Source organism: Chelonia mydas, chromosome 13, assembly GCF_015237465.2.
Source record: "Chelonia mydas isolate rCheMyd1 chromosome 13, rCheMyd1.pri.v2, whole genome shotgun sequence".
Taxonomy (NCBI): Eukaryota; Metazoa; Chordata; order Testudines; family Cheloniidae; genus Chelonia; species Chelonia mydas.
Genome location: NC_051253.2, coordinates 28,431,047 through 28,456,222, shown reverse-complemented (window position 1 = coordinate 28,456,222; position 25,176 = coordinate 28,431,047). Strand labels below are relative to the sequence as shown.

Below are 25,176 nucleotides of genomic sequence, written 5' to 3'. Positions count from 1 at the left end.
ACAAGGGTGCCTGGCGTGGAAACCTGTTAAACTTGCATGGGCTGACAGCCCCCGGGAGTGAGACTGTGTCAGACTGAGAGCTTAGTGATGTCAGCCTATCGTTAATATTGTGCAGAATTATACTTCATGTTAAAAATAACCCCACATGGCTTAAACTGGAATGTAATTACAACCGGAGTAGCTACACATGTCATGCTGTGCAGCGAGCACCGAGGCATCTTGCCTCAGAGTTAACCGAGCCACACTTGAAGGTTAAGAGCTGTGGCGAAAAGGTCAAAAAGGAAATAATCTAAGTCCCTTTCACTGGTTTAAGTGTTTAAAAAGATTCATAACCGCTCTGAATGTATTTAGTATGAGCTTGCCGGGCTATTCTGATTTTGGAATGCTGTTCGTGCTGCCTTTAATACAGTGCAGCAGTATCTCGGTGCATACAGCAAGAAAGCAATAATCACTGTTGTGTGGGGGAGGGGTTAGAGAGAGCAGGAGTTTTAAAGAGTGAGTTTCACATTTAAATAAATGTGGAAATGAGATCATTTAGAGGCAAAGATAGTTCCTGTGTCGGTATGTGCCTTAAAAACTTGCCTGTTGCTTCAGATAAGTAAACAGGTATTTGCAGTTAGAGAAACTTAGTATTTGTTGTATGCAAGTAAGCATAGGAGGTACAAGGGGATATTGCAGGGGGGGCCCAATCCTGCTCCAGATAGAGTCTACACACACTGCATCATCCCAGGAGACCTTCCTACTAGGGCTTAGTTTTATTGGTAAATCAAATCCCAAGGCAATGTTGCCGAGTACATAGAGCTCTGGAGCTCAGGAGACCTGGGTTCTAGTCCTTGCTCTGCCACTGGCCTGCTGGGTGACCTTGGGCAAATCATTTCACCTCCCTGTGCATCTGTTTCCTCATCTGTAAAATGGGGGTAATAATACTGCCCTCCTTTGAAAAGTGCTGTAAGATCTACCGATGAAAAATGCTGGCTAAGAGCTGATGCTAGTATTACTATATTGTTAAGAAAATGTAGACGTCAGCCTAGCTTTCTCTTTGAGCACAGCTGCTGCTAGAGTTTCCCTGCAGGAACTCATCTTTCCCAGCCTAGTTCCCTCTGCCCCAGAGATCCCCTCCAACCCCATTTCTATCCTGACTGGAGCTAACAAGATCCATCTGACAGTCAGTAATTTATCTGACTCTTTATGCAAGGCTCTAGCACTCCTATACAGGGCCCTAGCCAGTGCAGTCCTGTTACGTGCAGACACCGAGACAAGATTGTTTATCTTATGTAAGATTCCCATGCCTTTAAGAACCACCACTGGACTTCTGCAGTTACTGTGGGTGTGGACATGTGCAACTTTTGTGTCAACTTTTGTGTGTGTGTTTATGGGTTTGATCATTCACCATTTGAAGTCAATTGCAAAATTCCAGTCAACAGTGCAGGATTCTAAGCATGTGTCTCTGTGTGTCTGTAAGAATATTAGGGCCTTTTCCCTCCCAACCCAGTTTCTCCTCCTTTGTCCTGCACCGAAGTCTTAAGCCTTAGTTGATTGCATCACAGTCAGTTACCGTGGAAGATAATGTGATGTCCCAAATCCAGCATCCTGACTGATCTGCAGGATCAAAGAGGAGGATGCGATGGGCAGCAAGAGAACAAAGCCATCGTATAAACACACACACTGTAGCGTGTTCGTAACTGTCAGGGTCAGAGCAGCTGAAAAGTGACTGTATGTGAGGGGCAGTTTTGATGCTAACAGATTTCAAGTTCTGCCTGGCCTAACAGCCTCTCACTAAGTCTGCCTAGAGCAACTCGCAGGATCTTGCCCTGAACCGACAACAGGCAGTGACATAAGGCAGTTAACTTAGCAGCTGAGTGCAGTGGAGCACTGGCAGGGCTTGTGAAGGGTTTATGTACAGCAGCAGTGGTTTGGTTTGGGAGGGTGGGGGTGGGTGGGGCAGGAGAGGCTTGAGGTTATGGCAGAAGTACTGGGAGTGTGTCTGAGGTGTGAGATGTTAGGGCTGTTTGTGTTACTGCATCAACAGCTGTTGGGCTCAATCCTGAGAAGCAGTGAGAACCTACATTTGGTGGGACAGAATAAGAGTCTTTTCCAGGGAACAAAATGTACTGAAGTTATTGCTATAATATGCTGCTCTTTCCAGGGAGATGGGTGTGGGCAGTTAATTGGCGGGGACGGGAGAGAGAGATTTTCTTAATTTCAGTTAATCCAAAAGTCATCGGTCTGCAGAAGGGCAACTCTGGGTTGAGTGAAAGTCAGATTAGGCAATGCTCCCTCTTTCTCTGGCAGAAAGAAACTGTTAGTTACATTATAAAGCCCTCATGAAAAACCCTGCTTGCCCAAGCCAAAAAATATCCCATGTAGTCCTCTTTGTTCCAAAATGAGGCCATTCCTGCGTTGTGCTTTATGAAGCCCTGTCAGGATTGCAGGAATGCACACGATGAAGAAGTCAGCATGTTACAATGCCATTCTTTTTTTAATTGGAAAAGAAAGCGATTCTATCACCCATCTCTCTGGGTCTAAAAATGAACTGCAGGCAGGCACCAGTTCTGAGGAGTTTGGCTTCCTCGTGCTCCAGTCGCTTCGGAGTCCACTGCTGAGTACTGGGCTTGATTTTCCTGGCTTTGGATATTGCTGTCAGTCTGGTTTTACAGGCCTGCTGGCTTGAGTTGGGTGGACGGGAGGAGGAACAAAGGAAAGGAAGGTGTTACCTGTGCACCTTTGTATTGTGGAGCCTGCAGAGGAGACGAGAATCAGCATGGAGGGATTTTAACGGGAAGGAATCAGTGACATGCTGAGAGCAGTAGGTGATGGTGACAGTCTGAGAGGGGGCTGGAGGTATTAGGTGGGGAAGAGAATCAGGGAAACTAACATGACTTTTGCTGCAAGATTTTAGGGAATAAAACTGAGTCAGTGAGAGCCACGTGGTAACTGTGTGTTAATGTCGGGTTTAAACCTGTGTCTGAGCTTGTTGTTATTACCGTATCATGAATTATTTGTAGTACCATGGCAGCGAGGCGCCCTAGCCACAAACCTGGACCCATTGTGTCAGGCGCTATACAAACACAGAACAATCCTGAGCACTATCCTCAGTGTGGGAGAGGTGGAGGCAGAATGCCTGTGAGGAAACAGGCGAAGGTGGATGATGATGATGTTTTCTTCATTTAAAGAACTCCTTTTTCACTTGACCCCTGTTCTGTTTTCTTTCAGAGCTCTGCCGACCAGGGTGAGACGAAAAGCACCCAACCCAACCAACCTTCCAAAATGATACCACCAAAACAGCCCATGTATACGATGCCACCGCAGGCCTCGTCGCCTTATCCTGGCTTAGGCTCATTCCTGTCCCCATCAGATCTGCAGAGTTACCGGGGACACCCTCACCCCAGCCTCTCCCGAACCCTCAGTTCCAAACCCATGTTGCCCAGCATCAGTGCCTCACCACCTCCTTCTTTCCAAATCAGCCCTCCTCTCCATCAGCAGCTGTCTTTGCATCACCCACAGAGCTCCCTCCTCAACCAGTCACTCAGCATGCAGCAGGTCCAACAGCAATCCATCTTGTCTCCTTCCATGGCACTACAGGTACAGCCCCCAATGAACGCTTCACCTCCAGGGCAGCAGGTGAGTGGCCTGGATCCTGAATACCAGTCTAAAAGGAAACACATTTTTAAAGCAAGATCTGCTGTGCATCAGAGACTGTACTCTCAGCTTAAGTTTTTCATGTTACCGGTGGAGCATATTACTAATAATGATTTTCTAGGTCATGACAGTACTAATCTGGCACTTTGGGCAAAGATGTCACTCTAAGAAAGTATTCCATTGTCAACTCCTTAGCCATGCGATTCTCCTGTAGATGGCTGCTGGCTCTGTTACCTCCCGGCTCTGTTACCTCCCAGCTCTGTTATTTGTCTGACATTTTAAGGTGGGAGTTTGAAAAGGGAGTAAGCGGCTTAGGAGCATAAATCCTGTTGACTTTCATTGTATGTCTCCATGATCTGCCATCCCGGCTGCAGTGTACATGTGCCTTTAGACTCCCATAGCAGTCAAGGATGTACCAGGAAAAAGTTCTTGTAAGACAAGCTGTCCCATAGTTGTCTATTGGGCATCAGGTGAATTTAGCAGGGTGGAGCGGAGCTTTCTGTTCATCTGACGCAGTGCCCTGGAAAATCCAGCAAAGAAAGCATATGTGACAGCACTGAAATAAAGGATGAAAGCTCCTGGGATAACAACAGAGGTGAATGTAGGATTTTTTTCCCCAAAGATTAGCATGTGGGAAGAGAAAATAAGTAAAAAATGCAGAGGGGAAAAACCAAGCGTTTCATGGAATATGATTGATTTTCCAGTGTCTTCCCAGCAATGGGAAAAATTACCCAATAACTTGCTTGATAGAAGATCTGAAAGGATGAAAAACGGGCTTAACTTGAATTGCATGGAAGCAAAGTAGTTCCTGTATTGTGTGCTCATATGCAGGCTGCCTACCTTAAGATGAACAAACCATGCTTTGCAATGTCCAAACTCAGCCTGTGCACCCACATTTAGAGTGGCCAGTCATGGGTTTCTGATATGAAGAAAATAAACCAGGAGGGGAGAGAGCTTTTGGATGAATGGGCGGCAATGGTACAAAGTACATCATATACCCTAAAGGGAACACTCTGGCATTGGCTAGGGATGAGTGGGATGACGTAAGAGATTGTTTCCATCTCTAATTTCTAGGAGTCTCTGATTCTCCCATGTAACTAGAGCTGGGTGAACTATTCATAATGAAGGACTTGCTCTATGAATTTCACAGCTGTCAGACAACTTATTTGATGAATCTTTTACCCCATTTTTCTCCCAGCCAGAGGACCTGACTGACTAATTTGTCGAATCATTTATTTATTAGATATGTTTCACAAAATTAATCAAATAATGTAATTAATGAACAAGGCTTTTTCCATGATTCTGCCCATCCTATTCAGGACTAACTTTGAGAAAAGATCATTTGATAACCTTGGCATATAGAGTAGTGGGAAAAAATATAATATGAAATGGGCCTTGGTAACAAAATTCTCCCTCAGGCTATTAAAAGACATCCTATCCAAGAGAGCAATATCTGGCATACTCCAGAAATCCCAAACGCTCTTTACAGAGCAATAATTTCAATATTGGCATGGTGTGGTGCTGTGTAAGCAAAGGTGGCCACCGTATAGAGTCAGCAGTAGCTCTCACCCCATGGTGGAGATACGAGAGAATCATATGGCAATCGTTTAAAATGGAGGTGTCAGGCAAGGTTGGACACAGATTTTTTTTTTAAAGCTTAATTCCGCATATTTTGTTAGCAATTTATATACCAAAAATGAATGTTTCGGGAGAAGCCATGTTCTCAGTCAAGTAGCTGCCTTGATTCCATTGTTAGTATCTGTTCCCTAACATTTGATAATTAGGTCACCCATGCACAAACAGTACCATGATAGGTTTTCAGATAATATGAACTCCCACAGTTCCTGTTAAATTGCCAGCCATGACAGTTGATGGAGAGAATATTGCTTGTGTGGATATTCTTCAACTTGTTACTGTACATTAGGACAGGCTAATGTATTACTGCAAAGAGAACCGCACTTGAGATGGGAAAATGGCTTTCATTATCAGAATGCTGATGCAAAGGCTTTCATCACGTTGCATATTCTGCAGCTGTTTACCAAAGCTCTCCCTAGAAGAGAGGCCCTTAAAAACATGGGAGAGAAACAGTGAGGTGAAGTAAATGTTGTCCTTGTATCAGGGATCATTCTGAAATGGTTCGACTCTCCCATTCTGTTCTTAAGCACATGCTCAAGTTCTTTTGATTTCAGTGAGATTATGCACATGTTTAACGCTCGTCTTAGCTTGGCTCTGCCCATACTTTCTGGGCAGTATATTTGGACATGCATAGGCAAACATTAACTAGAACTTCTGCTTATCTGCCTGTTTGTATGGGTGTAACTTTTTCTTCCCTTCTTTTATTGTCTCCCCACACAGGACTTTTCACATATTTCATCTGAGTTTCAAAACAGTGTTGGACCCCGGTCACCTGGTGCATCAAACCCCCCAGGAAATACCGACTGGGACAATGATTACTCCAGCAGAGAGTGTGGAATTAACCACTGCAGGCCAGTAGACAAAACAATGTACTACTAATATGCTTGACGAGCTGTCTGCACTGTTCTCTTATGATCAGACACATGATAGTTTATAACTTCAAGAAAGGAAAATGTAAAAGAAATCAAAATGCCATGTTCCAAAAACATGCATTATTTTAACGTTCGTGTGCTCCTTTTATTTAGTAACCTGGGTTTCTGGGAAAGTGAGCTGTCCTGTCCCCAAAACAATTGCTTGAATCTGAGGACTAAAATGATAACAGGATAACTCAGTGAAGATTCCCATTAGCTTTGTCTGACTTTCATTCCTGAGCTGTGGAAGCAGTTTCTGCAGTGTTTCCAACTGCCGCTGAGCAAAGTTTTAATCAGCACTTTTTGACCAAAAAAAAAAAGGGGGTGATACAGCATGGCCAGAGGACAGCAGGAGAGTGTTAGAAGGGAGCCTTATTCCCTATAGAGGGAAGAAAGTTTGGTATAGATTAATTAAAGCACCTGAAGCCAGTCACCTGATAACCGTCCCCGTCCTCCCCCTCTCTCCCCCCCGCTTCAATCAGACAAGGGAAGGAGTTGAAGCAGAGTGGATTGGTGTTGGAGCAGAGAGCAGTTTGGAGGGAAGCAGAGGAGAGTTTGGAGAAGTGCTGCAGTGGGCTAAGACCAAGACCCTACGTAAAGGGACACCTGGTTTGTGCAGAGGGAGGGCAGGAAGCCCCACAAGCTGAAGGGCAGGAGAGGGAAGTAGCCCAGGGGAAGGAACCGCTAGTTCAAGCAGTTTACCGCTATCCCTAGGGCCCCTGGGCTGGGACCCTCCCTCTCCACTCCCCTCCTCTAGGACACTAGTGGGGCAGTTAATACCCCAGTTCAGGGGCGAGAAATGGTGCCCTGAACCCTCCCCAAGAAGAGAAAGCGCGAGACCCATTCAAGTAGTGCTGGCAATTTGTCACAGGGGGTACACATCCTCAGCTGTGTAAATTGGTAGAGCTCTGCCAGCTTACACCAGGTGAAGATCTGCCCCAAAATGTCCAGCAAGTTGTTCTGCTAATGAAGGTAAATGAAGCTGTGCCATTGTCCCTTCTGCACAGGCTAAGAATCTAAACCATGCCACGCGAGCGGGCAGTTTGAAAATTACACATACATTGAATATAAAAATATTTTTAAAAAAGGAAAGAAAATGACTGAATCTTGCGATTTTCTTGTGTAAGTAAATGCACAGTAAAGGCACATTTACACTGAGCAGGACAGGCCAGCCTGACCCACTGCTGTTATGTGCATTGGGCAGTTCTTGTCTCATCCCTACCAGTATGGTTCTCATGCACTGAAGTGAAAAATCCGGCTTGACTAGTTTTGACTTCTTAAGTTTTGAAAACGTGAAAGACTTTTTCAGGTATTAGCAAGGATGGCCTCCCCCCAGCATGTGCTGGTTAATCAAGAGGAGCAGCTTCTTGTAACCAGAGAGAGGTTGATTTGCTGCCCTCCAAACTTGAGAAAACAAGATTTTTCTCTTGTCTGGACAGCTTCTGTTCCATGTTCGGGGGGCGGGAATACAGGACCTAATCCTGAAAAATGCTTGACTTCACTGGGAGCTGTGGTATTACAGTACTATGTCTGCAGACAATAGACTTGTCTTTTCAGCTTCCAAAATATTGGCCTCTAACACTTAAGCTAAAAAACTCCCCTGGCTAACACTAGTAGTATGTCCCTTATCTTTTCTGTAGGGCTGAGCACTAAAGGACAGCATGCCTCCCTAATACACACAAAGTACTTTACAGCAGGCCCTCCACATGTCTCAGGACAAGACCTGTAAATTCTGCAGAGCTGAAGAGAGCTCTTTCTCATTATGCCATAATGAGAATTACAATATTGAGGATGTCAATGGAAAGTTCAGTGCAATGGCATTCAAGCTCTGAGGAAAGAATAAACTAGAAGTCCGGAAGCATCTTAGTTCTTGTAGTTGAGAGGGGGTGGGCGTATTAAAAGCACTCCGGCCTCTGCTGTATCCACTCCTCGTGGCACAAAAGTGCAGTGATAAGGAGTTGGGAGTCATTTTATCCTGTTTACCCTGTGAGATGTGGATGCTGCCCACTCTGAAAGTATGGAAGGGGAAGCATGGTTGTTTCTGAGCGCTTGTTTGATTTGACTGAGGTATAGTGCTGTACTGGAACATAATGCATTCACTATAGATAATAGCAAGCTTACAGGTATTTCGGAAATACCACACTCTTCTGTGCCAGCAATGCAATTACGATCTCTTGATTCAGCCCAGATAGCACATACATTGTATTTGTTTCGGGGAAATAAATAATCTTCTGAGCCTGTAGGATGCTTTGGACTTCTGTCTACTTGAAACAGTTCAGCTACATGGATTATTGCAGACTTTTCTGGGAAACCTTTGTGGGGAGTCATGAACCTGCGGACGCGGCAGGTAAACAAACCGGTCCGGCCCACCAGGGGCTTTCCCTGAACAAGCGGCGGACCGGCTTTGAGAACCTCTGGTATATATAGTCTGAATGAAGTGAACTGCCTCCCAGACCCCGGGAAGGTACTTTTGGATATTAAGGCAAAAATGTTAAGACTTGGGTGCCTAAATTCAGGCACCTACATCTAAGAGGGTCCTGATTTTTAGAGGTGCTGAGCACCCACAGCTCCCACTGCAGCTGTGTAGGTCCACATTTTCAAAAGTGGCTTCAAATTTTGGGCACCTCAGACCTGACGACTGATTCGTCATCTTGGAAAATCTTTGCCAAGTTCTCTGAAGTTGGGGCACTCAAATTTGAGGTGCCCAAATGCTCTGAGCATCTTGTGCCAGCCCCTTTGAGGTGACTGAAGTTGCGCATCAACGATCGAGGCACCCAAACTCGCTCGTTATTTCTGACGATGTTTATTGTTATGTATCTGTATGTCAGTGGTACGCCGGAGTCCTGGACCAGAGCCCCCTTGTGCTACATGCTGTACAAACACATCCCAGAAAGGCCATCCTGCCCAAGAAAGCTTACCTCTAAATAAAGGTGGCCTGACGACATCATTTCCAGAGGTGCCGAGCACCTGACAATCCTACTAGCATCAGCTGCCGTGTCGGTCCTCAGCAATCGTGAAAATCAGACACACAGCATCTCCTTTTGGGCACCAGAATTTAAGACACGCAAAATCAGTGGCCAGTTTTGAAAATGTGGCCCTAGGCACCGAAGAGATGTCTGAACATTTTGGCCTGAAGGAGCAGCACTGGGTGCCAAATGTATCAGGAAAAACAAAACCCTCTTTAGATCCAGCAGCAGCAAACGAACATTTACACTCCGGAGCTTGAGAGGGCGATTCCGGTCAGGGCAGGAAGGGTTTCCACAGCATGAACTGCGCGAACAGTCAGGCCAGCATTCTGAGATCAACTGGCTCTCCCTGCTGGTCCTTTGGGCATCTCAGGAGCAGGTGGCTCTGAGGGGGTAGCTCTTGTTCTTTGGGGAAGCCAGAGGAAAGTGAGGTCTTGTTCTCATGCTATTTATGATACCTCGGGAGAAAAATAAGTGATACTCAGTGTGAACATCACCATTCAGGGCTGTCCTCAGTAGCCTCTTTCAAGCACTTAACGAAGCTCGTCAGTGAGTTCGTTTTATAAATATTACGTGCATTTATCTCTGGTGAAAGGTGCTGGATTTTCAGGCCTAGGGATAAGTCACACACACCCTTCCCCCAGACTCCATGGAAGGAGCTTTCTGGGGATTGGGTGGGGAGAGAAGTTTCCCATAGTGCGCCCCTCCAGGCATCCTGATAGAGGTAGCTTGATAAAAAGTGTATTATACAGAACACTTGGGGTACCATGGTAGCCGCGAGAAGCACCACTGTAATTGGCCAGTGTGAGCTGTGTGCTGCTAAAACAAGCTCTTTAATAGCCTGACAAAAAGCTGTATTGTATGCACAGGGCCCCATGTGATTCATGATCAAAGTTCATGCATTTATCACAGAGAAAATATCAAATTTCATGGGTTTATCTCAGATTCCTGGAAGAATCATATTAAAACCACACCGATTATGCAGAGAACGCCAGAAAATAATTACAGCAAATTATAACAATGAACTGAACTGAGTATGGGTCTGTCTGTGTGGACTGTCTCTCCATTCTTTCCACTTGTACAGACAGGGCTCAGGACTGAAAAAACACGGTTGCTATCGAGCAAAGAGCAAGGCTTAGTACTAGAGCAGGGGCTCTCAAACTTCATTGCACCAAAACCCCCTTCTGACAACAAAAATTACTACATGACCCCAGGAAGGGGGACTGAAGCCTGAGTCTGCCAGAGCCCTGACACCCCGAGCTGGGACGGGGGGTGAGGGGGGTGGGGAGGGAGGGAGGGAGGGGCAAAACCCAAGCCCTTCAGCCCCAGGCAGGGTGCCTGTAACCTGAGCCCCACTCTCCAGGGCTGAAGGCTTTGTCCCCATGTGGTGCAGCTCGGGCTTTGACTATGGCCCCGGGCCCCAGCAAATCTAAACACCAGCCCTGGCAACTCCATTAAACGGGGTCGCAACCCACTTTGGGGCCCTGACCCACAGTTTGAGAACCACTGTATTACAGAGACTCATTCTGTTGGAAGCCCAGTTACCAAAGCTACATTTTTGCATTTCAGAGACAAATTCTTATTTCACTGTAAGCACAGTTTGTCAGTGATTGTACCCACAATAATGAATTTGTGCCTCTTGCACTTACTAAAACCTGGTATTTGCTGCCATGATGCATGGTTTGCAGGGTCTATGGTGCATACACATTTTTGCAGGAGGACTCATTTGGCTTAGCTTTGAATGCTTAGCCCTATATGTCTCAATGAGACTATAACTCCATCTGTCTATGTAGGTACTTATATGTGAAAGCTGAATGTCTCCACAGCATCTCCAACAAACTTCACGATAATTTGCAGATCACATTAAATGTTAAACTGGACTGCTCTTCTCCCATCATTTCTACTCGTGGCTGTGGATTGTTGACCACATGAATAAATTGACTTTGTATCAACAAAGTTTAGGCAATGCATGCTCTGTCATAAAGGAAATTCACACCTCATTGGGTTTGATTGAGTGGCACAGTTTTCAGTGTTATCAGATAATCACTAAATCGGGTAATTCCCACTTCAGCCTCAAAATTGTGCTCAATATAACTGTAATTAAAGCAACAATCTGGGGAGAGAAATCAGCAATGGGCTGGCGAGAATCTGAATGTTTTCCATGGTGATGTGACGCACAAAGTGCTCAGGTTCCCGTTAGCTAGGATTGTACCAATCTTCCTAAAGCAACAGACAATCCCATCTTGCTTTCCAGATTAGTGTTTTCTAAGCTTCATGTCTGATCCATACATTTGCTTTGTTTCTATATATTTGTAGTCATCTTGGCCATTCTCTCGGCCAGTGTTGCATTGTTCTCTTGAGTCTGTTGTCCAGACAACTTTTAAATGATAACAAGATTGTGCTTCCCTCAGAAGACTATTCTGCATCTACTAACTGCTTGGTGTTAGGAAGTATTTCCTGATAATTCAGCTGAAATTTTCCTTAGCTCAGTTTAATCCAATTACTGCTAATTCTATCCCACTAAATGATTATGCTCCTGCATTTATACCCTTCAAATACTGATATATCATGATCACATATCCCTTCAGTTATCACTCAGCCCAGCTATGCATATTTAGTGTTTTAAATATTTCTTCACCAATCATTCCCTCCTAACAGTTCACTATCGTGTTGATTTTACAGAACTCCACCCAATTTTTCAATATCTTTCTGGTCCTGAGTTGCCCAGAACTGGAAGTAATAATATAGCTACTATCTCCCTATTACTGCCTAAAGAGTGACTATCATTTCTCTGATTTGTTGCAATCTCGAACTGTGAGATTGCGTGGCTTTCATTTTCCCAGGTACTGTATATCACAAGCTACGGACTCGAGTTGTCTCTTCTGTATCACCCCTTGGCCTCTTTCACCATCACTAAAAGAAAAGGAGGACTTGTGGCACCTTAGAGACTAACCAATTTATTTGAGCATAAGCTTTCGTGAGCTACAGCTCACTTCATCGGATGTAGCTCACGAAAGCTTATGCTCAAATAAATTGGTTAGTCTCTAAGGTGCCACAAGTACTCCTTTTCTTTTTGAGAATACAGACTAACACGGCTGTTACTCTGAAACCTTTCACCATCACTGTTTCTCAAGTACCTATTGAAGACCTGGGTTTTAGATCGCTTTCCTTCAAGTATATCAGCTGGCCTTTTTTCAGCTTGAAGCTCATTTTGTGATTACCTGCCAATCTTTCTTATCTCTCCAGGCCCCTTTGCATGTTTCCTCTGCCCTCATTGGCAGTTGCAGTTCTTCCCAGTGTAGCATTATCTGCAGATTTCATTTATGTTTAGCTCCCCCATCTAGCTCTTTGTAGGCAGCACTACATTGAACACCTCCTTATGATTTAAGGCATTATAATTCCCCAGTCCTATAACCACTTTTCCAATCTGACAGAAATTTGCAAGTGTTAATATTTTCAATAAGATTACACAAGGCACTGTATTAAATGCTGTACTAAAATCCAAATTGAGGCCCTCTATTGCATTGCCTGCATCTGATAATTGTGTGATTTGGTAAAAAGAAAAAAAGTATCCCAGTAGCTCTGGCATGGTGTTTTCATTATAAACCTATGCTGGCGATTGCTTATAGCAGCTGATGTCCTCCAGGTCAGTGGTGATTGATCTTGAAAAGCTGAAGAACTAATAGGTCATCAAATGGAGTTGAAGAGAGATGTAAAAACCATCTCCGTTCTGCAGTTGTGATGTTAACGTCGTGACAACGCACTGTCATGACTCGTTAGCATCACGTATTGGCAGAACATCAAGATGCAAACATTGCAAGACAACGTCTCATCTCCATGGGCTGATTGTCTTTGTGATTCTGTAAATCCATTCAGCAAATTTTCTCCCCTCCCCCAACTCCACCTTGGGTTACAAGGAGAGAGTGAGGGATGGTCTCCTCTTCATCCCTCTGTACCTGGGAAAGATTCCCCACTTGCACTGCCTTTCTGGAGCCCTCTGCATGCTCCCCACAGCCTCACTGGTGTGAGAAGCACTTCTGGAATCAGCTCCGCTTAGTCTCATGCACAGCAAGAGGCTCTGATCAGATCCAGTCGCTTGTGTCACCCCTACATTTCATATAAAACTCTAGAGCCACAGGGTGAGTACTGTGAGGCTTTTCTTTTAGTATTTGCACCATGATATTAGTAGGGACTGATGTTACCGGAGGGGTATTACCGACACGGATGGGTTTTCCCTTGTAAAGATGCTACCACATGTGTTCTTTTCCAGTTATGTGGTATCTGCCTGGCTTGTATTTTCTCAAAGATCTGGTCAGTTGTCCAGTCTTTATGACCCTCATAACTACTTATTATGATTTGCTATTGGCCCCATTTCCCCACCATCCTCTGGGCACCTTACCAAAGCTGAATAATTTACTTTGGGATGCATATCAACCAAGCCTGCAGATTTGTGTATGCTCAGTTTGTCCAAACGAGGAGATGCTCACTAATTCATACTAATGACTGGGAGAGCCATTCCAGATGGCTGAATTTTCCAAATCAGCAACTGAGTGAACAAGCTCCATAAAAAAGCAAAGATAAAACATCACAAATAGACTTAGTTTGAATTCAGTTATTTATGGTAATGCATTGTAATATACTAGGAAATGTTCTGTAGTGCATATTGTAAAATTAATGAAGTTTTGGTACTAGAAGACCTCACTACTGTTCGTTGGTATTAAATCTTTGCTAGTGCGGTAGGGAAAGACTGTGCATTTTAAGTGCAAATTATAAAACATGCAGATTAGTGAAGTGTGGGCCAGGCTGTGTTCCATTGCTCTTGTTTTATCAACAGCTGCATCAACCAGGCCTTCAGTACTTCATTGCCCTCATTCCTTTTTCTCTATTACTCTAGTTAATAATCACACACACACAAGAATCTCCCAAAGTTGTATCATTTTTCTCATCACCTTTTAAAGCCAGACTTTTTTATGGGGCTAAATTTGTTGGAGCAGATTTGTGTAGATTATGAAAGCCATAAAAGAGCCTTCCAGAGTTCATGCCTTCGCTTTTGGCAACCCTAAGTACTTTACTTGCATGACATAACCCCCTGGAGCTGGGAATGCCTCTTGTTTGGATGGCTCCATTCCGTTGCTTGTGGCTAATACGTTCCCAGTGGGACCAGCTGGGGTCACCTGCAGTCCACTGCTAATGGCAGGTTAGAAATTCAATTGCCATAAGAAATTGCAGATGACCTCATTTTGGCCGAAAAGCGATTGGGCTGCGGCTGTTCTGTGGGTTCCATGCTGGGAAACTGCATGGTATCATGTTGTGAATTCCTCTTGGGAAGTGTTACCATTGGGAGAGCAACAAGGAACCTGATCTGGTAAGCCCACTGATTTTGGTGGGAGTGCCAGGCTCAGAGTACATGTCTACACTGCACACTAAGCCCGGGCCTGACTCAGGTTTGAGCCCAAGTCCCCCTTCCGTCCACACACAAATCAGTCTGACTCGGGCCATCAAGTACTCAGAACCTAGGTCCTAGGACCCTGCAAAGGGGCAGGGGGGGTCAGAGCCTAAGTTCTCCTGTGACTCAAGTCCAAGCTTGTCACATTGCAGTGTGGACGCAGCTCAAGCCGCAGACTGAGTCAAAGGGTCTGCATAGTGTAGCATGGACCCATTAGCATGGCTGTGAAACCAGGTCTAGCAATTGTAAACCCAGGTTTACAGTGTAGTGTGAACGCTGAAGCACAGACTTGGAAACACCGAGTCCACTGACTCCCACAGACCAGGCTTAGTGTGTAATGTAGACATACCCGTACAGAGCAAAGGAGCTCTTGGATAAGAGTTTCTCTGGCCTAGGTGGCTGTAAAATACTCAGAAGTTGTTGTTTTGAGGCCTAAGGAGACAACCGCTATTGGACAGGAGATGTGGAGACTGATCACATGTGTAAAGTTAACCCCATTTATTTAGGGTCTAATCCTGGCACTGGAAGTCAATGGCAAAAATCCCATCAACTTCAAATGGGGCCAAGATTTCCCTAAGTCTTGGCAGAGCAGGGCCCATGCAGAGCCCAGTTCTGCAAGCACTTACTACCAGGTGTAGGCTGTGCTTTTCCTGGGATTGATCACAGCACCGAGCACTAGGACTGGTGCTAAAGCCCAGATCCTCAAAGTATTTAGGCTCCGAACTTCAATTGATTTTGAAGACGGGTCCCTTTGTTCGGTCTGGATTCTGGCAAGCACCGACACAAGCAGATAGGTTGGGGGAGCAGGCAAGGTGTTCCCCCTGCCCTTCTGACACCTGGCACAAGGGCTTCTCAGAACAGCAGTCCCTGTACTCCATGGGGCTATGGGGCTGCTCTTTACGTGCGCCCCCAGGGCTCCCAACCCCCAAAAGGGCCAGCAAGAGACAGGACTATGGCTCTGCCACCAGCATGCAGCGGGAGGGGTGCTGTGCCCCGTGCAACAGGTGAAGCAGCTGGGTGCTCTCCTGTGCAGCGGATGGGGATGGGGCGGGACTGGGCCTCCAGAGAGCTCACTCTCTCCGCCCCTCCCCCATGCATGCCAGTGCCTAATAGGCATGACAGATATTTGTTAAAAACTGATTGCATTAAAGTATTTGGTTTGGGGGAACCTAGTATGGAAAGTGTGTGAGGAGAATAAAAACTGAGAGCAAATGTTTGGCGTCCCTGTAAAAAGCAGATGTTGGGGCAGGCCAGGACCTGGTGTAGTGCTGGAGGGTCGTTAGGTTTATTTGAAGTTCATTAAGACTTAAAAAGTGCCCAGTTTGTTGCTGTTTTAATTGCCTGTTTGTCACATCAGGCATTGATGTTGCTGCTCGCACACGCACCCGCATGCAGGCCAATGCAGTTACATCTATTAAAATCTGCCTCGTAACACCATAAAAACCATAAACCAGCTCAAAAGATGCAGTCGCGATTTGTTGGACGGCTCATTTCTGTGCCCTCCCCTCCAAGGCGCCTTCCCTGAGGGTTGTTGATTTTAGAAGTGCTGTGCTGCCTGTCTCACCGCCCTCTGTCTCTTGTTTCCCTTACAGCATGCTGCCAAGGGACAAGTCACTCTACCTCACCTAAACCCACCATCTCTTTCCAATAAGGCTCAAAGGAAGGACACTTGAGAGGGTCTATAATACGGACCACCCAGAGGGGCGTCACGCAAGTCATACAGACGAGAGAGCTGAGCTAACACGTCTCGTTGCTGGCTTCATTTCCAGGCTCTAAGAGCAGTTTTCTTTTATTATTTTGAACTCTAAAGTCTACTTTTCGTGGAAGCCCAAACCTCATAAATCATGAAGAACAAAAAACAAACAAAAAAAACAAACAAACAAAAAAATAAGAACGCCGTTTATCTGCTTGCCATCAGCTTAGCTATGGACTGTTTTCCTAGTGAACTGCTTTTAGACACAGCGTAGGCCCAGGTCTGGGGTCCTGCCGCATTAGGCCGGCTCAGTAGGAGGATGCACTCTTTGACTTGCTAACAGCACTAAACTTTGTGCAGGAAAATGTGAAGTTTGTGTGAATATTGTACATGCAAAGGCCTTGGATGTCTGGCAAGAAAAAAAAAGAAATAAAAGTAAAAACTATTCCTAGATGGGCGGGTGGAAAGAGCAGCTGGCAAAATATGAAAGGAAAAAATGTGAAAAAGATCATGAAAAAATATAATTTGTTGGATAGTTGTAAGTAGTTTACTAAGTGTTTTAGAGCTGTGCTGAAGACATCCTTTAAGATTTTTTTGTGGAAAAAAATTCGTAGTTTACTTTATAGTAAAAGCATTTTATATTAAGTGTAGCACATTTTTTAGTTATACATAGAAGGGAGATGTGTATAAAAAACAAAAACAAAAAAAAAGCCTGCCAAACTTGTTTCTATTATTTGTACAGCAAGAAATGGACAATTTATATCCATGTTGTATGGCATTATTATATTTTTTTCAGCCATATGTCCATCTATTTAAAATTGCTGACAATGATTTTTGTCTATTTATGAAGAATTAGAAAGCAGAATTACAATTTATCATAAGGTGCGTTTTTGGGGGGTTTTTTAATTTTTTTGGATGGTGCTGTTTTCTCAGCACCCAGCACATTCAGTTCACAATGCTTATCTTACCTTTCTTTATAATAAAACATATGAAAAGTAGAAATGAACCAGACTCTTTTCTTCTTTTGTGGGCAGCACCCAGAGGTAATGTATAGAAACCAGCCTCACCTCATTGACTGTGGCCCCAGTCCTGCAAAGATTTATGCACATGCTTAATTTTACACACAGTCGCATTGACTTAAATGGGATTATTTGCCCTGTGTAAAGAGAAGCATGTGCATGTTTTCACAGGATCTCGGCCTATATATGCAATGGCTTTTTACCCTTAAATTTCTGATACCTACTCTCAACCTTATTAGACGTTAACATAATTTATTGTCTGGGAATTTGCTTGGCTTTTTTAATTACTAAAAGGTCATATATGGACATTAAACTACGAAATCCAACCATGAATGCTATATTTAATCAACTGTTAATAACTTTGTTTCATTACAACATAATGTTTTAATATGGAACCTGTGGACAAGATTTCAGTGAATTTTAATTCTCTGGGAAGTTTGAAGAATCTGTGTTATTCCATTAAGATCATTCAAACAAAAAAAGTCTGATACGAGGTGCTAAATAGCTTGAAGGACCAATTTTTAATTAATTTTGCCTCACAATTTAACAGATTGATTTATACATTCTCAGAAAATTCATCCTGTGCTATGAAGTAAGTGCTATAGATTTGGGGAGGATGCACTGAATTCTTCATTCCATAATAAAGGTTGAGTCCCTACTTCCGTGCAAAACATTTTTCTTCTTTTTTTAAACTTCTAGGGCCAGACTCCCCAGTGCACTCTGGGGCTTTGCGAAGCTCTGGAGTGGGGCGCCCAGGCCTTGTGTAGTGAGTCATCAGTGCGGGAGAGAGGCTCCCGAAGTCCTGTGGCCTCAGCTTCACTGCTCACCAAAGCAACACTGCCAGGGAAGCCCTTAAAGCACAGAGACATTAGTGTTCAGGGACTCAGCTTTTCCCCACCCCAGGCTCCTACTTTGCATTCTACCATTTTCAGTTTAAACCGTTTAGAAGTCTTTCCTTTAGTGACTAAAACTCTTTTTGGTGGTCCTCTGTCTAGACACAGTCACTCTTAGCTGATATAATGGCACTGCCTACTGTGTTAAACTTTGTCCAAATTTCCTGTAAAATCTGCAGAGGCCTACAAACCACTGCACCTCCTTCAGTTTGTAGGAAACTTCCAGTCTTTATAATGTTTGGTTTCTGCAGTTGTTCCAACCTGTCCTCAATGACTATATCTTGCAGGAAGATTGTGACTCCTCACAAACTATTTGTTTCCTGCAAGTTTAAACCCTGACTCCTTAGAAAGTTTTAGCATCCTTTCCAGTCCTGCCAGTTGTTCCTTCAGTGTTTTACGGAAACAGTCACCTAAGTACATGAGGTTCTCTAGAGTCAAAACTCGGGTGAGATCACTTACTACCCTCTGAAACATCCCTGGTACATTCATGAGTTCAAAAGGCATTCTGCAGAACTGAATAAAAGTATTATTTTCTCGATCCTCGGTCCCACTTTAATCTGATGGCTCCAGATACCAAATCAAAGTTACTGAAATATTTTGCTCCTGAGATTTTATCCAGGGGGTGTGCTATGTTGGGAAGTTGGCAGCCATCTTGAACTTCCTGGGAATTAAGTCTCCTGTAGTCAACACATATGGTCAAATCTCCATTAGGCATTTTTACAATTACAGCTGGGGATGCCCACGGTGATGCAGATTGCTTCAGACCATCATTCAGCTTGTGATTTAGCTTCTCTCTCACTAAGATCTGATATGCCAGGGGAATCTGATGTTGGGGCTGCCTCAGAGGAACATTCCCTAGCCTAAGCACAATCCAGTGTTGCACCTGATCGTATCTCCCAAATTCTTCCTTATTCCTGGACAAAACAGTAGCATATAACAAGAGTGACTCGTCTAGTCACTTCCTTTCATTGCCTTCCACGGATGCTTCTGCCAGATCAACTCCTACCTTTTTTTTACCCTCTTGACTGCTTCACATCTATTGGTTTCTGCTCTTGTGAGAGGCTTTGAACACTGGTTAAACTGGACACTGACGTCTCACTAGCTGCACCGCCTGCCCTGTCACATGAACGGCTCTTACCCAGAATTCCCTCTTGGTCCAGCTCTGCACAGAGTTCTGCTACCCAGCAATCCTGGCTGGATCTGGGTAGCATCAAACACTCCCACAGGCTCGCTACAGCTGTCCTTTATCCTAGGGGTATTATTGCAGGATGACCTGGCTTCACCACCACTTAATTCTGAGCCACCCCAGGGAGCAGTTCCTCTCCATCACCCTGTAGCCACATTAGAGGCTCTTCTCAGGCGCCAGGAGTTGCACCCAAGGGTCCACGTTTCTTCCTACCCACACACCAGCAGGGGGACCTGAATGCTGTCCACGGACAGGTGTGTTCTGTGAACACCCCAGGACTTCCTGTGACGCCTTCAGATCCAATCCACTCTCAGTACAACAGCACTGGAAATATTGGTCTATTTAGTATGCAGAGACCCCGAGTTCAGTGAGAGCTGGATTTCTCCTGTTGCCTGCAGTGGCTGATGATTTATAATCACCAAATAATCCTGCAGTACATTTTTCCCCCCTTTTAGCAGTGTGTGCCCTCCCTGGATCAGACTTATTTCAGCTCCTCAGTCCAGCAGCATTGTAGTTTTCCAGCCATTGATGTCTCCAGACATTATAGTAATATGTGTCTGGGCAGCATTTCACATGGGCCGTTCAGTAGCTGCTGATCGTGCCCCTGCTGCATCAACAAGTGCTAATTTCCCTGGTGTGGCTTCCCCCGGCTTGGGCAATTCCATCTCCAATGGCCTTTGCCTTTGCATGGGCTGCAAATGTCATCTGGCCTGAGATACACTCGGGAAACAGCCCCTCTCCTCTGACCCAGGCGACACCTATGAATAGCTTGCACTTGGGCCTCCACCGATTTTTTTAACCACTTCACTGCAATCATTTCTTGAAGTGCAGCATCTGATATGAAGAAGTTACTGGGAGGCTGTGAATTAACGGCTGATATTCCATTCTCTACAGGTTCTCATACCCCGTTCATCAGTGTAGATCTTAGCACCCTCCAGTCGAGCATTAAGCAACGTGACCAACATCTGTCATGTTTGTTCTCTCAGCCGCTCCCGAGAGGGAGAAGTGCAATGGCATGGCTTGTTTTGGTTGGGTGTGTCTTTTCTTCAATATAAATAAACCTATTGCTCCGTGTTTACTTTAAAGAAGGCAAGGTCACAGCAGTGCACCTGGAGGAGGTTATTCCATAGTCTCGGACCAGCTGTCCAGAAAGCTCTGTCTCCCATGTTTTATAAGGATATGAGTCACCAGAAATGTGATGGCCACAGACAAATGTCAACAAGAGACCAATTTCAAACCTTTCCTATTAAATATTCATGAAAAGAAACGAGAAAACAGCTAGGATAGAAAATTCAAGTGGCCTAAAACCTAACGCAATGTTAAGTTTTACACCAAAAGGCCACCTGCTCGTACAGACACACAGGAATTAACATAGCATTTTAAGGCCATGTTGGAACAGAACCTTAAATTTAGAGTCACAACCAACACTTCCATAATAATCATAGCTATTAGATACTACGAACATTAAGAGCTTATCTTAATTACAGCCTCATTTCTTTAAATGTAGATTTTAAAGAGTTTTAACTATATGGAATATTTGAAGATTCTGTTACTCTATTATTAACATCATTGGGGTGGGGTGGGAGGGAACAAGGTCTGATACCAAATCCCACATTTTTTACATGAGCCCATTTTTAATGTAGATGATTCTGAGTCATTTTAGTGTTTGTGGTCTCCAGATTAGTTTAAACTGACCTTTAAAAGTAGATTCGTTTTTTTCATATTTCACCCCTCCACACCTGGCATCACAGCAGGGCAGAGTTAAGGTTGTTTGGGGTGTGATAGAGTGTATAAACCCCACACTGGTTAACATGGCTTAACAGGAGCTTGAGCCCAGTTAGGCCACTGGGTGTTAGGCATAGTGTGTGATGAAGCCCAGCTGGGTGGTTGCTATAAAAAGGGATGTACTGAGTAGAAGGAGTTTGCAGGAGAGGGAAGGAACTTGTCAGCCCTTTGAGTATCAGAGTGGAATCTGGAGAGACACAGAGAAGCTACCAGGCTGGAGCATGCTCCAGTAGTGAGCCCCAACAGAAGGGCAGGACCTGGGCCTCCAGGGAAGAAACCCAGCAAGGCATTCACCTGACGAGGAGCTTCAGGAGGGAGTGCCCCGGGATGGGCCTGTGGTTGAGGGCATTGGTGTGAAGGAGCTGGGAATGCACCTGAGGGAAAGTTACAGGAGAGAGGAGGTAGGGAGTCAAGCTGTGTGTAAAGGACCTGGGGAAGGTGAACGGAAGAGGGCCCTGGGATGGAATTAGCCCCTGAGGTGGGCCTAGAAATGGGGCACAGAGAGGCCGTCCTGAGGGAGCTGTATTCCAGCAGAGAATGGAGGCGCTAGGGAGAAGCCTGGGGACCAGAGAAGGGGCTGTGTTAAGTGCAGGCTGCAGGGAAGCAGCACAAGGCGCTCGGAGGTGGGACGCTTGGAGGTGGGGGGAGGGATAGCTCAGTGGTTTGAGCACTGGCCTGCTAAACCCAGGGTTGTGAGTTCAATCCTTGAGGTGGTCATTTAGGGATCTGGGCCAGAAATTGGGGATTGGTCCTACTTTGAGCAGGGGCTTGGACTAGATGACCTCCTGAGGTCCCTTCCAACCCTGATATTCCATGATTCTATGAATGGGGAAAGCATGGGATCTGCACACACACATATTTTCATAAATGATCTGGAGGATGGTGTGGATTGCACCCTCAGCAATTTTGCAGATGACACTAAACTGGGAGGAGTGGTAGATACGCTGGAGGGTAGGGATAGGATACAGAGGGACCTAGACAAATTGGAGGATTGGGCCAAAAGAAATCTGATGAGGTTCAACAAGGACAAGTGCAGAGTCCTGCACTTAGGACGGAAGAATCCAATGCACTGCTACAGACTAGGGACCGAATGGCTCGGCAGCAGTTCTGCAGAAAAGGACCTAGGGACGAGAAGTTGGATATGAGTCAACAGTGTGCCCTTGTTGCCAAGAAGGCCAATGGCATTTTGGGATGTATAAGTAGGGGCATTGCCAGCAGATGGAGGGACGTAATCGTTCCCCTCTATTCGACATTGGTGAGGCCTCATCTGGAGAACTGTGTCCAGTTTTGGGCCCCACACTACAAGATGGATGTGGAAAAATTGGAAAGAGCCCAGCGGAGGGCAACAAAAATGATTAGGGGACTGGAACACATGACTTATGAGGAGAGGCTGAGGGAACTGGGGATGTTTAGTCTTCAGAAGAGAAGAATGAGGGGGGATTTGATAGCTGTTTTCAACTACCTGAAAGGGGGTTCCAAAGAGGATGGCTCTAGACTGTTCTTAGTGGTAGCAGATGACAGAACAAGGAGAAATTGTCTCAAGTTGCAGTGCGGAAGATTTAGGTTGGATATTAGGAAAAACTTTTTCACTAGGAGGGTAGTGAAACACTGGAATGCGTTACCTAGGGAGGTGGTGGAATCTCCTTCCCTAGAAATTTTTAAGGTCAGGCTTGAAAAAGCCCTGGATGGGATGGTTTAGTCGGGGATCGGTCCTGCTTTGAGCAGAGGGTTGGACTAGATGACCTCCTGAGGTCCCTTCCAACCCTGATATTCTATGATTCTATGAAGTGATCAAAGGGATGGAATGCAGGCCATAGGAGAAAAGGCTGAAGGAACTGGGTCTGTTTACTTTGGAGAAGAAGAGATTAAGGGGGGACAGAACAGCAGTCACCAAATAGTTGAAAGGCTGCCATAAAAACAGATGGAGAAAAGTTGTTCTCTCTTGCCACAGAGGGCAGGACAAGAGGCGATGGGCTCAAACCACAGCAGAGCAGATTTAGATTAAATCTTCCTACCTGTAAAACAATGGACAATGGAACAGATGCCTGTGGAGGTCGTGGAAGCTCTTTCACTGGAGGCTCTCAAAAGGAGGCTGGAGAGCCATTTGTCGTGGGTGGTATAAACCCAACCAATCCTGCATTTTGGCCCGGGGTTGGACTAGATGACCCTTGTGGGCCCTTCTAACCCTCTGGCTCTATGATTCTAAGTGGCCCAGGAAACAGAAGTGCGTCTGAAGGAGCAGACCTAGCTGCTTCAGACAGGGTCCCTGGACTGGAACCCAGAGCAGAGTATGGGCTGGGCCCTCTGGCCAACCCCGAGGAAGGGGCGTACAGGTCAATGTAAGGACTATTGAGCCCAGCGTGGGGCTGAAGAATAGCCCAAGAGAGGGCAGAAGGAGCTTTTGTGTTGGGACATCCTTGGACCTTTAGTTGAACTTCTGTTACTCCAGAAGGGGACGGAGTTTAAAGTGACCTGGTCAGAGGACTGAGTCACAAGAAGAGGCAGACCAGTGCAGGGCTGGAGTGACTTTTGGCAATAGGCACTAGATGAGAAGAGCTGCTATGCCATGCCCAACCAGGAGAGGACATGCCAGGAGGGAGTCCATCCTTTCCACATGGGGGTCTTAAATGTTCATTTCAATTAAATCTTTAACCTATATGGGTTCTACATACCGTTCTCCAGGCACAAACGCTAACACAGCTGGTATCCCATAGAATAAGCACCCATTACAGGAACACATTCTTACCTGAAATTTACCAATTTCTATTTCCTACTTATAAGACCCCTTAGAAACAAAGGACAATATTTCTCTCAATTTTGTGTGTCTTTCATAGTTTGTTTCTCACTTCCTTTCAGCACAAGCCACTCTATATTGCATTGACAAATGAAGCAGACTGCCCATAACTTTTTATCTTTGGTCACTGCTGTCAATAAATCTGTGGTTTCGCATGAGCCATGGGCACCTTATTAGTCTGTTTGGATGAAACGTTGGCAGCCTTTTAGTATTATTTATTATGAGTATTGCCTTCGTACCTAGGAGCTACAGTCCTAGACCAGCACCGCATTGCACTCGGCGCTCCACAAACAGAACAAAAAGATGGTCCTGCCCCAAGGAGCTGACCATCCAAATTTAAGACAGATGGACAGACAGACAGATGGGGGAGTACAAGGAAACAGTAAGACAATCGTGGGCAGCATGATAGGCCTGCTGGTTAGGATGCTGGGAGTTTTCGATACTTCTTTCTTGAACCCTCCCATTTGATCCGTGTTTGGCTGTGGTTGTGTGCTCTGGTGCAATCACAATCCTCGGCTGCCCTCCATGCAGCAGCTGTCACCAAGATAAATTCCTAGAGGCCTAGGCCAATAGGCAGACTCCAATGGGACGTGGTGGGTCATGTCTTCAGCTCTAGGGAAGCCTCGGATGTTTTATGAAATATATTCAGGTAAAAAACAAATCCTGCTGTCAGTCTGACATAAAACCCTTGTTCTCATCAGTTTCCAATATCAGCATGATGTTATTGCTAGTGGCAGCCCTCCCCACAGAAAACATTTATTCTCTGTGTGAAAAACACAGGGAACTGAGATTTGAAGAGAGCCCTGCATTCATTGGCCCATTTACCAACCATGGCTGATCCCCTTCAGCCCATTTCCCCCCTCAGTCATGGAAAAATAAAGGCACGTGTAGGAAGCTGTTAGGGCCAACGCCTGCTCCCATGAAACATAAGGCCCATGTATTTTATTCCTGATCCTGGAATAATTGTGAGCAGGGGGCAGTGGGGAGAAATGCAAAGAACTGCCAGTTCCCTGCGAAACCAGCAGAGTTCCCTCAGCAAGCCTAAGGGACACTGTTTGCACTATGACTGCAGCAGTCTGGCTAAGCAATAAGAAATTGAGCTGTTGAGTAAGACAACAAAAGTTAAACTCTTCCATGCTGGTGCTCTGGGTAACCCCGCTGCTGTGAATCAGCCTTTGTATCGCTAGTGATCTTGGTCCATTTTAAAAT

General features: G+C 45.2%; 1 protein-coding gene across 5 annotated transcripts in view; it reads left to right on the top strand.

Annotated features, from left to right (window-relative positions):
• TOX2 (TOX high mobility group box family member 2) overlaps nt 1-17,288 on the top strand; it is a 257,175-nt gene extending 239,887 nt beyond the window's left edge. For all 5 annotated transcript variants that reach the window (XM_037915733.2, XM_037915730.2, XM_037915734.2 and 2 more), the window contains 3 exons: nt 3,214-3,621; nt 5,995-6,125; nt 16,190-17,288. In XM_037915733.2, coding sequence (XP_037771661.1) covers nt 3,214-3,621; nt 5,995-6,125; nt 16,190-16,226 — 576 coding nt within the window. In that variant the 3' untranslated portion in view covers nt 16,227-17,288. The remainder of the gene's footprint in view (nt 1-3,213; nt 3,622-5,994; nt 6,126-16,189) is intronic.
• The last annotated feature ends 7,888 nt before the right edge of the window (nt 17,289-25,176 follow it).